Source organism: Dermochelys coriacea, chromosome 23, assembly GCF_009764565.3.
Source record: "Dermochelys coriacea isolate rDerCor1 chromosome 23, rDerCor1.pri.v4, whole genome shotgun sequence".
Classification (NCBI taxonomy): domain Eukaryota; kingdom Metazoa; phylum Chordata; order Testudines; family Dermochelyidae; genus Dermochelys; species Dermochelys coriacea.
Window position 1 is genome coordinate 12,278,027 of NC_050090.1, and position 11,890 is coordinate 12,289,916.

Below are 11,890 nucleotides of genomic sequence, written 5' to 3' on the forward strand. Positions count from 1 at the left end.
CCCACAGGGCAGATCTGCCCCGACCCCCTCTCAGCCCCCGCTGAGCTGCCCTCCCGTCGGATCCAGCCAGCGGGGGGCTGGCAGGAAACGTGCAAACTGGGGTCTGCCCATCGTGTTTTTCATGGGTCTACCTCACATCACCAGCAGATGGCAGCAGATGGCCAGGGTGATCCATAGCGAGCTGGGCGTCTGGCAAAGGCTGCCCTGCCTCGCTCCCAAAGGGGTGAGCTCTGTGCCAGGGTCTGGGCTCAGGGGGAGCCCCAGGCAAAAAGTGGGGGCCCAGGCCTGGCCCGATGAAGGGGGCACTGCCAGGGAGGCCTCCCATGCTGTGTAAAGTCCAGACGCATGGACGGAGAGGAGGGAGACAGACACATGGACAGAGACACAGGCCCCAAGATGCTCTGACACTTTATTGGTGTTAATCGTTCAGGGTCGGGGGGACTCCTCAAAATTACAGGCCTTGAGAGAAGAAATGTCCCACCCCATCCCCCAATCCCCTGCATACCACCCATGTCCCCGAACACTCTAACGGTGCCGGGAGCCCCAACCCCTGACAGTGCCCCCGGCCCCGTAACCCCCCCTTCAATGGAGCCTCCTAACCCTCCATCCCCCCTCCCCCCGACGGCACCCCATGGCCCGCCATCTCCCCAACCCTCCAGCGTCACCCTCAGCCATGCCGTCCCCAACGCCCCCAACGCTGCCTCCCACCCCACCATTTCCCATGCTGCCCTTGTTGCCCCCCACCCCACCATTTCCCTTGCTGCCCTTGTTGCCCCGAGCCTCCCCATCTCCAATGCTTTTGATGGAGCGCAATGTCCGGCCGTCCCCCCAATGTTACAACAGCATCCTCTGCTCTGCCATCCACCGAACCCTCCAGTGGTGCCCCCTGCCTCACCGTCTCCCCAACGCTCCAACGGCGCCTGCTACCCCATTTCCCTTTCTGCCACCCATCACACCATTTCCCTTGTTGCCATTGTTGCCCCCCACACCACCGTTTCCAATGCTTCTGACGGAGTGCAATGTCCGGCCGTCCCCCCAATGTTACGGCAGCGCCCTCTGCCCTGCCATCCACCGAACCCTCCAATGGTGCCCCCTGCCCCACCGTCTCCCCAACGCTCCAACGGCGCCTGCTACCCCATTTCCCTTTCTGCCACCCATCACACCATTTCCCTTGCTGCCATTGTTGCCCCCCGCACCACCGTTTCCCATGCTTCTGACGGAGCGCAATGTCCGGCCGTCCCCCCAATGTTACGGCAGCGCTCTCTGCCCTGCCATCCACTGAACCCTCCAGTGGTGCCCCCTGCCTCACCGTCTCCCCAACGCTCCACCGGCGCCTGCTACCCCATTTCCCTTTCTGCCACCCATCACACCATTTCCCTTGCTGCCATTGTTGCCCCCCGCACCACCGTTTCCAATTCTTCTGACGGAGTGCAATGTCCGGCCGTCCCCCCAATGTTACGGCAGCGCCCTCTGCCCTGCCATCCACCGAACCCTCCAGTGGTGCTCCCTGCCTCACCGTCTCCCCAACTCTCCAACGGCGCCTGCTACCCCATTTCCCTTTCTGCCACCCATCACACCATTTCCCTTGCTGCCATTGTTGCCCCCCACACCACCGTTTCCAATGCTTCTGACGGAGGGCAATGTCTGGCCGTCCCCCCAATGTTACGGCAGCGCCCTCTGCCCTGCCATCCACTGAACCCTCCAGTGGTGCCCCCTGACTCACCGTCTCCCCAACGCTCCACCGGCGCCTGCTACCCCATTTCCCTTTCTGCCACCCATCACACCATTTCCCTTGCTGCCATTGTTGCCCCCCACACCACCGTTTCCAATGCTTCTGACGGAGCGCAATGTCTGGCCGTCCCCCCAATGTTACGGCAGCGCCCTCTGCCCTGCCATCCACTGAACCCTCCAGTGGTGCCCCCTGACTCACCGTCTCCCCAACGCTCCAACGGCGCCTGCTACCCCATTTCCCTTTCTGCCACCCATCACACCATTTCCCTTGCTGCCATTGTTGCCCCCCACACCACCGTTTCCAATGCTTCTGACGGAGCGCAATGTCCGGCCGTCCCCCCAATGTTACGGCAATGCCCTCTGCCCTGCCATCCACTGAACCCTCCAGTGGTGCCCCCTGACTCACCGTCTCCCCAACGCTCCACCGGCGCCTGCTACCCCATTTCCCTTTCTGCCACCCATCACACCATTTCCCTTGCTGCCATTGTTGCCCCCCGCACCACCGTTTCCAATGCTTCTGACGGAGCGCAATGTCCGGCCGTCCCCCCAATGTTACGGCAGCACCCTCTGCCCTGCCATCCACTGAACCCTCCAGTGGTGCCCCCTGTCTCACCGTCTCCCCAACGCTCCAACGGCGCCTTCTACCCCATTTCCCTTTCTGCCACCCATCACACCATTTCCCTTGCTGCCATTGTTGCCCCCCACACCAACGTTTCCAATGCTTCTGACGGAGCGCAATGTCCGGCTGTCCCCCCAATGTTATGAGGGCGCCCTCTGCCCTGCCATCCCCCGAAACCTCCAATGGTGCCCCCTGCCCCACCATCTCCCCAGCCCTCTGAAGGTGCCCCCTGCTCTCCTCTACATCCTCTGCTCTCCCCTCTCCCCCCTGCTCTCTCTCCTGCCCCCTTCCAGGTGGGTGCAGCGGCTGCCTCATGGCTCGCATCTCGTCCAGGCAGGCATTGGTGTCGGTTTTGGGGTCGTTCCCCCTGCAGTCCCTGCAGCCCTTGGTGTCACAGCGCAGCAGGGGCAGGTCAGGCAGCCGGTGCCAGGCCCCCAGCAGGCTTTTGGGACCCAGGTCCTGGTCCTGCCGGTAGATCTGCCGGAAGACGAAGGCCTTGTAGTTGTGGTCAATGGGGCGGAAGGTGTCGCTCACCATCTGTAGGATGTTGTGGGGCCTCTTCCCCAGCTGGCACGTCCCTGCACAGGGCGAGTGGATGGTGAAGAAGATCAGGCAGCTTCTCTCGTTATAGGTCCGGACCAGGAGCTTCTGCACGTGGCTGTTCTTCATTCGGGCAGCCACAATGTTCCCTTTGTCTGGGTCTTGCAGGCCACCCTCTTGGTTAATGGCCACCTGCAGGTCCCGCAGCTTTTTCCTGGGCAGCACCTGTTCCAGACCAGATGGGTTCTCACAAGTGGCTTTCTCCAGGCTGACGGCGAAGGCGTATTCAACAGCCAACCCATCCCTAAGGGAAGGCAAAGCGAAGGGCAGTGAGGAGATGCGGGGTCTGAACACTCTGCCCCCAGCCCTGAGTGGCAAACTTGGGTTGGGTCGCACATGACGCCATCGCTGGCCGCTTCTAGGCTCTCAGAGCTCCAGCCTGGGTCAAGGAATGTTTGCTCCCTGGGAGAATGAAATAAACTTGGAGGGTGGTTTTAAGAAGAAACTGCCACAGGTGTTGCCAGGGATCATTAGCACAGTGTGAGCTTTTGTCCGTCAGCTCCCCAGGGCTGAACATTACCGCTTGAGCTCCAGGAGCAAACCGGAGCTTTTATGCAAAGCCACCCCAAGAGAGGGACGTGACACACAGTTGGCCCCTGGACACACAGCGATTTGCTGGTGAGCTGAAGAATACTGGAGATGGGGGCTCCTCATTTCTCCCCCCTGCTCTGGGAGGGAACTGGGACTGTGGTTAAAGGGAGGCTAACAATGGCACCTATATGTGTCACATTCCCTGTAGAAAGCTCTGTGTCTGCCCTGTTAGAGAGCTGGGTTCTCGTCCCACCTCTGCCTGAATTGGCCTTGTGCAGCTGGACTGGGGAGGGTTGGGGGGACTCATGGCTGGCTGAGGACAGGGCACGAATTTGTAAGGTCTGAGGCCTTTTTTGGCAATGAGCAACGGGAGCAGCCAGGAAACAGAAAGTCACGTCCTCACATCCCCTCTACATTATAAAATAACAATGTAACATTGGGCTGTTAAGGAGGCATTTCTGTCCTAATAGTCCCCACCATCACCAGCTCTTAAGATCGTTAAAGAAAACTTTGTTTGACAGCGTTCAGCAGTCTGGCAAGAAACCATTTATCAGCAGCTGTCATTGTTCAATCGATATTTCTATTGTTTTGCCCTTATAGTCCCCTACTTCTCTACTGTTTATCTATATGGTCTCTGTCTGGATCTTTGATTGTTTCTGTCTGGTGTATAACTAATTTTGCAAGATTTAAATCAACTAAGCTGGCGGGGTCTGATTGGGTAAAGAATTGTTTTGTAATGGGCTAGGATTGGTGAAAAACACAATTTTGTAGTATTTTAGTTTACCATTGGGTAAGGTACAGCTAAGCAGGACTCAAGTTTCACTGTATAAACTGGGGTCCAAAAGGAAGGAAGTTCTTTGGACGCACAGCCCAAGATCAGCACTGCCAGCCCTCAGCACCCTGCCAGCCCTCAATGCAGAGGATGGAGCCCCAGATGACCTGACACTGACTGGCCACCAGGAAAAGTTCCTCTTCCTTATTAGGAGTGGTGAGCATCGTCTGCTTCCCCTGTGTATTCTGTTTTGGTACCTGTTTATAAATAGAGGTTAAGGATATGACTGTGCAAGGCTCTTTCACCGGTAAAAGCCCCCACAAACCTGGAGAAAATTACTCCCAGAGCCCTAAGAACTGGGAAAGCACGGGGGTGCCTAAATTAACCAGGTTATGCCTTGAGCCCACAGAAGGGTAAAGGTGGGTGGAGTGTGCAGGTAACAAATGAATAACAAGGGCTGTGATGAGCACTAGACAGCAGACATAGGAGCAGAGCTCCTGGTTCCCAGCCCAGTGCACATTCGCCTTAGCTACCATCTACTGGGAGAGAATCTTGCTCTGGGTGGACACAGCATGGGCTTGGGGGAGCACAGGTGTCACCTGTGGGGCAGGGTTAACCCTGCAGACCTTCATTCTCTAAGCTGAGCCCCTCACTCCCGCTTCTGCAGCCCCCAGCCTCCGGATCAGGGGGTGGGAATGAAGCCAGATTCATGGTGGTTTGTCCTATTAGAGGGCCTGAGCACTATCATGAATATTCATGCTAATGCTCAGCCTCCCATGTCCAAATCTAACCTCCTCACCCTGATAATACTGGGGGGCACTTATCCTACAGGCCAGTTCTTTAAAGAGTCTTGGGTGCAAGGTATCTGGTCCTCATTTATTCGAAAGGGAGTGTACGGCAAGCACATGACTACTACTGCTCAAAATTTTTCTGACAGAACAATTTTCCTTAGGGAAAGGCTGATTCAACAAAATCTGAACGTTCCAAGTGAATACATCGATTTTGTGTAATTTTCGGATGAAAAATGATGAGAACAATTTGTTTAGATTGAAACATTTGGTTATGACTTTATTTTTTTTTTACTTTTGTTACGTTGTGCAGGAGGTCAGACTAGATGATCATAATGGTCTCTTCTGACCTTAAAGTCTATGATTCTATGACTCTATATTGCTGTTTATAATATACAGGTGAAAACATCTGGACTTTCATATTATATTATATTATATTATATTATATTATATTATATAGCAGGAAACTCAAGTTGCTGAAGCTGAAATGGAAATATTTTGATCTTACTGAAATGAAATATTCAGATATGGTCCAACTGAAATCTATTTTTAATTTTTCCAAAACAAAATTTGGAATTCCCAATCCATGGAAGTTTTCAAATTTTAGTACTAATTCGGACTGAAAAGAAAATAGAAATTTCAGAATTTCGGGGGGAATTGGAATTCCAGTTTCCAACCAGTTTTTCATAATAGTAATGAGACCCCCATACCCCTGTACCCCAGAATCACTCTCCCAGCTCCAAGCCCCAGCTCCCCCTGCACTTCAGAATCACTCTTCCCAGCTCTGCCATGCACTGAGCCACCAATGCCATTTCCCCCCGAGGAGGTCAGAGGGGTCACAGCCAGATGGGAAATGCCCCACTGGGGTCTCACTCACTTATCTACATGATCCACAATCTCTCTGAGCGCCGCGGGTTTGGTGCTCTCGACAGTCTCTGGCCTGAAGCAGAGGAGAAGGGGCAGCAGCAGGAGTCCAGCTCTGGGCATCCATCCCGGCACCTGCACAGACCCCCACAGCATCAGCACCCCCGAGCCTGGGCACAGACGCAGAGCCCCCCAACCCACATCTCCTAACCCCTGATGTGCCACAGACAGGAGAGAAGTCAGGGGATAACCCCCTGGAGATTGATGGGGTGTGGTGTGAATGGCAGACAGGTATTCCATGGGGCTCTATGGGCCAGGAGGGGGGGAAAAGGGGGACTCACCTGGGATTCCATAGGGCAGGAGGAGGCAGTGGGGATTCACCAGGCGACTCATCAGGATTTATATGGAGCAGGAGGTGGGGGGGACGCCTCACCAGGGTTTCCATGGGGCAGGAGGAGGCGGGAAGGACTCACAGGGATTGCCATGGGGCAGGAGATGAGGGGCAGTGGGGATTCACCAGGGTTTCCATGGGGCAGGAGGAGGGGGGGGACTCACCAGGGTTTCCATGGTGCCGGAGCAGGAGGTGCCGTCACTCACTGATAGATGCTCACACCAGATCCCCAGTGATGGGCTCTCAGCTCCCAGCCCCTCTTCTTATAGCCCCATACTTCCCCACCCCTCCCATGCTGCAAAGGGGTGGTACTCACTCCTGCTGTCCCCGTGACCAGCCCAGGGGCAGGGGAGGTGGGACTCAGCTACTTCATTCAACATTTCCTTGAAAGGAAACTCCATGGGGCTGAGCCAGGAGGGGTGGGGCAGATGGGGGAACGGGATGGGAGATGGCCAGGGGCAGGACAGACATGGTGGCGGATGAGAGGTGGCGAGGGCACTGGGGCCGATGGGGAGGGGGATGGGAGGTGGTGAGGGCCAGGGCAGATGGGGGTGAGGGATGGGGCCTGGTGAGGGCCAGGGCACACAGCAGTGGGAGATGGGAGGTGGTGAAGGCCGGCCAGGCAGACTCCAGGCTGGAACATTTTCCCCATCTGGGTGGGGTTGGTTTGTCTCATGCTGGTGGTGACAGGGTGAAGTTCCTGATTCTCCTCCTCATGAGCAAGGCCAATAAAGCTTCAGAGCATCCCAGTGCCTCACATCTCTGTCCCTATGTCTAGTGCTGTGGTCCTCTGTGCTCCAAAGCAGTACCCTGCCATCCCCATATTTACCATGGTGATATAATTCGTCTATGTTGTGTACACAATGTGCCTTGTGAGGTATCATTCTAAAAGGCTTGATCTGTTGAACAATAATGTCCTGGTGCATTGATTGTGCTGTCATTGTATGGGCAGTTATGAAGCTTTCCTCGGTGTGTGTCACTGGAAGATGTTGTGAGGTTGGGAGCAGTGAAGAAGCCAGACAGTGCTGATGGCCCATTAAGGGAAATGCACACTCCCAAGGACTATCACGTGTGTACAATGAAGGCTTCTCAGAGGGATCCTGTAGACAATGGACACAGCTTGACTCATGTCACAGCAAAAGGTCTTTCCAACAAGCTGGAAGACCCTATAAAGGAAGGGACGTGACTTTTGCCCTCTCGCCCCACCACAACTCAACACCTGGAAGCACGTCTGGAGAACAAAGACTGTGAACAGGGGAGGTGGCTCCAGGTTGCAAAGGAGAATCCCAGCCTATGTACTAAAGAACTCGACCATCTATCAGGTGTAGCCAATGATTTTAATTTGGTATTCATTTATTGTGTGATGGTATGATTACATTCTATATACTCATTATATGTTAATCAGAATTGATTTATAGGATTATAATAGTATAAGATTAAGTAATATTTTGAGGAACTAGATAATAAGTCAGACAAGCTGAAACACAAGAAAACTGTAGGCTGAGGCCTGCTGAAAGACTTTAGCTTAGCTATTTTAGGCCTTGGATACAAGTTGGTGACCTAAAAATGACCTGATGCCCTAAAATTCTAAGAAAAGAGGCAGAAACTGGTAATGTTGAGAAAGTAGAAGTGGGAAAGTTAAATTTAAATCATAAAAATGCTGTAACAACAAAATGTGCTTGTAACACATGCTTTAAACCACAAGACAAAGGCGGTACATCAACCTACCCAGCCTATAGAATTCGGGGTCCTTCGTGTCTCCAGGGAAAACAGACCGATAAGAAAGAGAGGGATGATGCTGTCATCTACATGTGCAGAATGTAAGTGTAGACAGAATCCCAGTATCAAAAAGGTGCCCAAAGTAGGCAAATTGAGCTTCCTTTGGGAAACTCCAGCAGGAACCACTCCCATATTGACAATCAATCCATGCGAGGGCTGACGGAGTTTGAGAAGGCCAACAGACTCTAACACCATCTAGAAGGATGTAAGTATGTTTATAGTTATAATTAGTGCATGGCACATATCTTTATTTGGAATTATATGTCCTGTAACTTTTATGATTTTATTGGCAACTTTAATAAAACTACTAAAAGATTGTAATTTTAATTGTATGTGTTACTTACCTATGGTTTCCTGTGTTCCTATGGGCCCCAGATCTAGAACAGAGACAACTCTCTTGAACTTGAGACTATAGCCACCAGAGCTGAAACCAGGGAAATGTGATTGACGTTAAAGAGAATGAAAGGCTACAGATTTGGTGCCAAAACCCAGGACCATAGAAAACATATGAAACCATAAAGAACATGTGGAACCATAGTAAACACAGAAACCCAATAAGAATTAAAGGTTTTCAGAAAAAAAATTATGTATATAGGTGAAAAGACATGTCGGGAGACTTCCTACTTTTGCTCAAACCTGCTTGCGTTCTATATGTGTCTGTCTGTGTAATGTTGTAAAAACTGAGCTCAGGGGAAGAAAATAGGAATTGCAATTGTGTAACGGATCCTTGAACTCATGTATGGGTAAAAGCCCCCTATCAGGTGTGGCAGAGTGGGTCAGACAGTTCACCATCATTTGTCAATAATAAGCAACAAGCCCTCCGTCCCATATTAGTTAATAAGCTCCCCAAACTTTAAACTCCTCTGGACCACACCACCGATGGAGAATCAAGGAAAATTTTGTGGGGTTGCCTTGGTCACTGCCCCTCCTCTCCATGTACTCCAGTTGTTACACAGCTGAAGGAGAAGTAAGCACCACAAGCCCTTCTCAATTTAAAAATAAAATAAAATCCCTGTAATCATTTTAGGAGCAAGGAAGGGACGTCTGCCACTTTTCCAAAAGAAATATGGAACAAAGTAAGTCACCCAGTCAGGCATTTATTGCAACAATTCTAACTCACAAAGGTCCTGGGAGGCCTTTGGGCGAGTCTATATTAAAGCCCATGGGGGAACGTTAGTTAAAAACCAGCTACTGCAGTGCTTGGGGCCACTAGAGATCCCTGAAATTTATTGTATTTCCTCTTTGAAAAGGAAAAGGTAAACAAAAAAACAAAAAAAGGCTTAAAAGGTAAAAGAAATAGCCCCGGATTGTGTATATATAGCATATAATATTGTATGGAAAAGATTTAAAAGAAAGGTAAAACAACTGGAGAAGGCAAAACAAGCCTTATGAAAAGAGCAGAAGACTAGTTACACATTGAAAAAACAACTTAGTAGGGTAAAGGAGGTAAATTCTGTAATCCTTAATCAAAGGAACAGTTTGGCAAGAGACTTAAGCTACAGTAAGCAACAAGTGCAAGAGGCTGGTTATAAAACGATGATGTGGAAAAAGAAGCCATGGGGCAGGAACATTTGTTTGGGCAAGAAATAAAAATAGCAGAGCTAGCTCACAAAATGCAGGTACCAAAGCAAACTTGTGACATTCTGGAGGATATGTATCAACAGGTAATAGATAATGAAGGTGAAAATGGACAGATCCCTCAAGTAAATGCGGAGGATAATTGCATGGAGATGAAGTTGTCATGTGTATATGTTGTAAATATAATTCAAGATATTCCGGTGGCTACGGTGGAATCTGGGAATGACCAACCCACAGCAAGCTGAGGTAGAATCTCACCCCGACTTACCAAAACATAAGAACATAAGAACGGCCATGCTGGGTCAGACCAAAGGTCCATCCAGCCCAGTATTCTGTTCTCTGACAGTGACCAATGACAGGTGCCCCAAAGGGAATGAACAGACAGGTTATCATCAAGTGATCCATGCCCTGTCACCCAATCCCAGCTTCTGGCAAACAGAGGCCAGGGACACCATTCCTCCCATCCTGGCTAATAGCCATTGATGGACCTATCCTTCATGAATCTATCTAGCTCCCTTTTGAACCCTGTTATAGTATTGGCCTTCAGAACACCCTCTGGCAAGGAGTGCCAGAGGTTGACAGTGTGTTGCGTGAAAAAATACTTTCTTGTGTTTATTTTAAACTTGCTACTTATTAATTTCCTTTGGTGGCCCCTTATGAGAAGGAGTAAATAACATTTCCTTCTTTATTTTCTCTCTATCACTCATGATTTTATAGACCTCTATTATATCCCCCCTTTAGCCGCCTCTTTTTCAAGCTGAAAAGTCCCAGGTTTATTAATCTCGCTTCATACGGAAGCCGTTCCATACCCCTAATCATTTTTGTTGCCCTTTTCTGAACCTTTTCCAATTCCAATATATCTTTTTTGAGATGGGGCAACCACAACTGCACGCAGTATTCAAGGTGTGGTCATACCATGGATTTATATAGATGCAAGAATTGCCTCTCCTCTGGTGGATTCCAGGACTAGCTGCTCCAAGAAGCAGTCATTTAAGGTGTCAAGAAACTTTATCTCAGCATCCCTTCCTGAGGTGATATGTACCCAGTCAATACAGGGATAGTTGAAATCCTCCATTATTATTATTGAGTTTTCTTATTTTAATAGCCTTTCTAATCTCCCTGAGTGTTTCAGAGTCACTATCACCATCCGGGTCAGGTGGTCTGTAATGTAGCCCTATTGCTATATTCTTATTTTTCAAGCAGACTGAAAGCTAAAATCAGACAGGAAGAGCAACAGGAAACTTAGGAATAGAGAAAGTATCAAACGCAAACACAGTTGCAAAAAATTTGGGGGGAGAGGGGGAGTGGAGAATCTGAAAAAGCTGTTAGTGAAAAAAAAAGCAAGTCACAGTGATAGTGAAAGTTTTGATCAAAACTTAAGTATTAAAGGATTAAACCAGAAAATGAAGCTAACGGCAATTCGTATCTATCGTGAAAGAGGGGAAGAAAAGAACAAAAAATGGGTAAGTCAAATATCTTGGAAGCCTATCCACAATGGGGTTGTTTACTGCAAGAAACTCAGGGAACTATAGAAGTTGCTGTAAAAGCCTGTAAGGATGAAATTCTGTTTATCAGTATCTCTTAAGAAAGACAAAAGTCTTTGCAATCTAAAAGTCATTTTACTATCTCTAAGCCAATCAAGTCAGAAGCCATAATAAAAAGAACAAATGGCATAATTCATTTTAAATCTAACACCCATTGTACCCCAAGACACTTTAGCACCCAAGCCAGGGCCTCCACAGAAACCCATGCCAGGGCTGGACTTCCCTAAGGTGCAGGCACCTACCCCAGCCAAACGAAAATGTAAAAGGTTTCAGCAAAATTCCCTACCTAAATTGTGCATGGTAAAAGTTGCCCAAGCTTGGGAGATACCAGTTGCTCTAGAGGAAGAAGAACCCAGACGCCCCAATGCAACTGTAAAAGAGAAAAAAGAATCAATTTCTAATGTGGAATCTATAGAACCCAGTAATCATGTCTCTCCACTCACCATAGTAATAAGTATAAAAACCTTAGAAGATGTAAAAACGGTGGAGCAAAAAAAAAGGGAAATCTGGTGGCTGCTCACACAGTACATTTATCGGTTTCAGAGTAGCAGCCGAGTTAGTCTGTATTCGCAAAAAGAAAAGGAGTACTTGTGGCACCTTAGAGACTAACAAATTTATTTGAGCATAAGCTTTCATGAGCTACAGCTCACTTCATCGGATGCATTCAGTGCAAAATACAGTGGGGAGATTTAT

The 11,890-nt window shown here is 49.7% G+C and overlaps 1 protein-coding gene and 1 long non-coding RNA gene across 3 annotated transcripts; both read right to left on the reverse strand.

The window, feature by feature from the left end:
• Positions 1-395: 395 nt before the first annotated feature.
• Positions 396-6,589, reverse strand: LOC119847443. 2 transcript variants are annotated; one of them, XM_043501196.1, is made up of 5 exons: positions 6,461-6,589; positions 5,919-6,040; positions 2,528-3,194; positions 1,248-1,492; positions 396-833 (listed from the first exon to the last, which is right to left on the reverse strand). In XM_043501196.1, the coding sequence occupies exons 1-5, from the start codon at positions 6,470-6,472 to the stop codon at positions 668-670; spliced, it is 1,212 nt and encodes a 403-aa protein (XP_043357131.1). In that variant the 5' UTR covers positions 6,473-6,589; the 3' UTR covers positions 396-667. The 2 variants fall into 2 exon arrangements, with proteins under 2 accessions (XP_043357131.1, XP_043357130.1); XM_043501195.1 differs by having other exon boundaries at positions 396-1,492.
• A 1,182-nt stretch (positions 6,590-7,771) lies between these two features.
• LOC119846959 lies at positions 7,772-11,568 on the reverse strand. Its single transcript, XR_005290038.2, has 3 exons — positions 11,484-11,568; positions 8,420-8,499; positions 7,772-8,270 (listed from the first exon to the last, which is right to left on the reverse strand). It is a non-coding gene; the product is annotated as an uncharacterized LOC119846959 (long non-coding RNA).
• Positions 11,569-11,890: the final 322 nt, after the last annotated feature.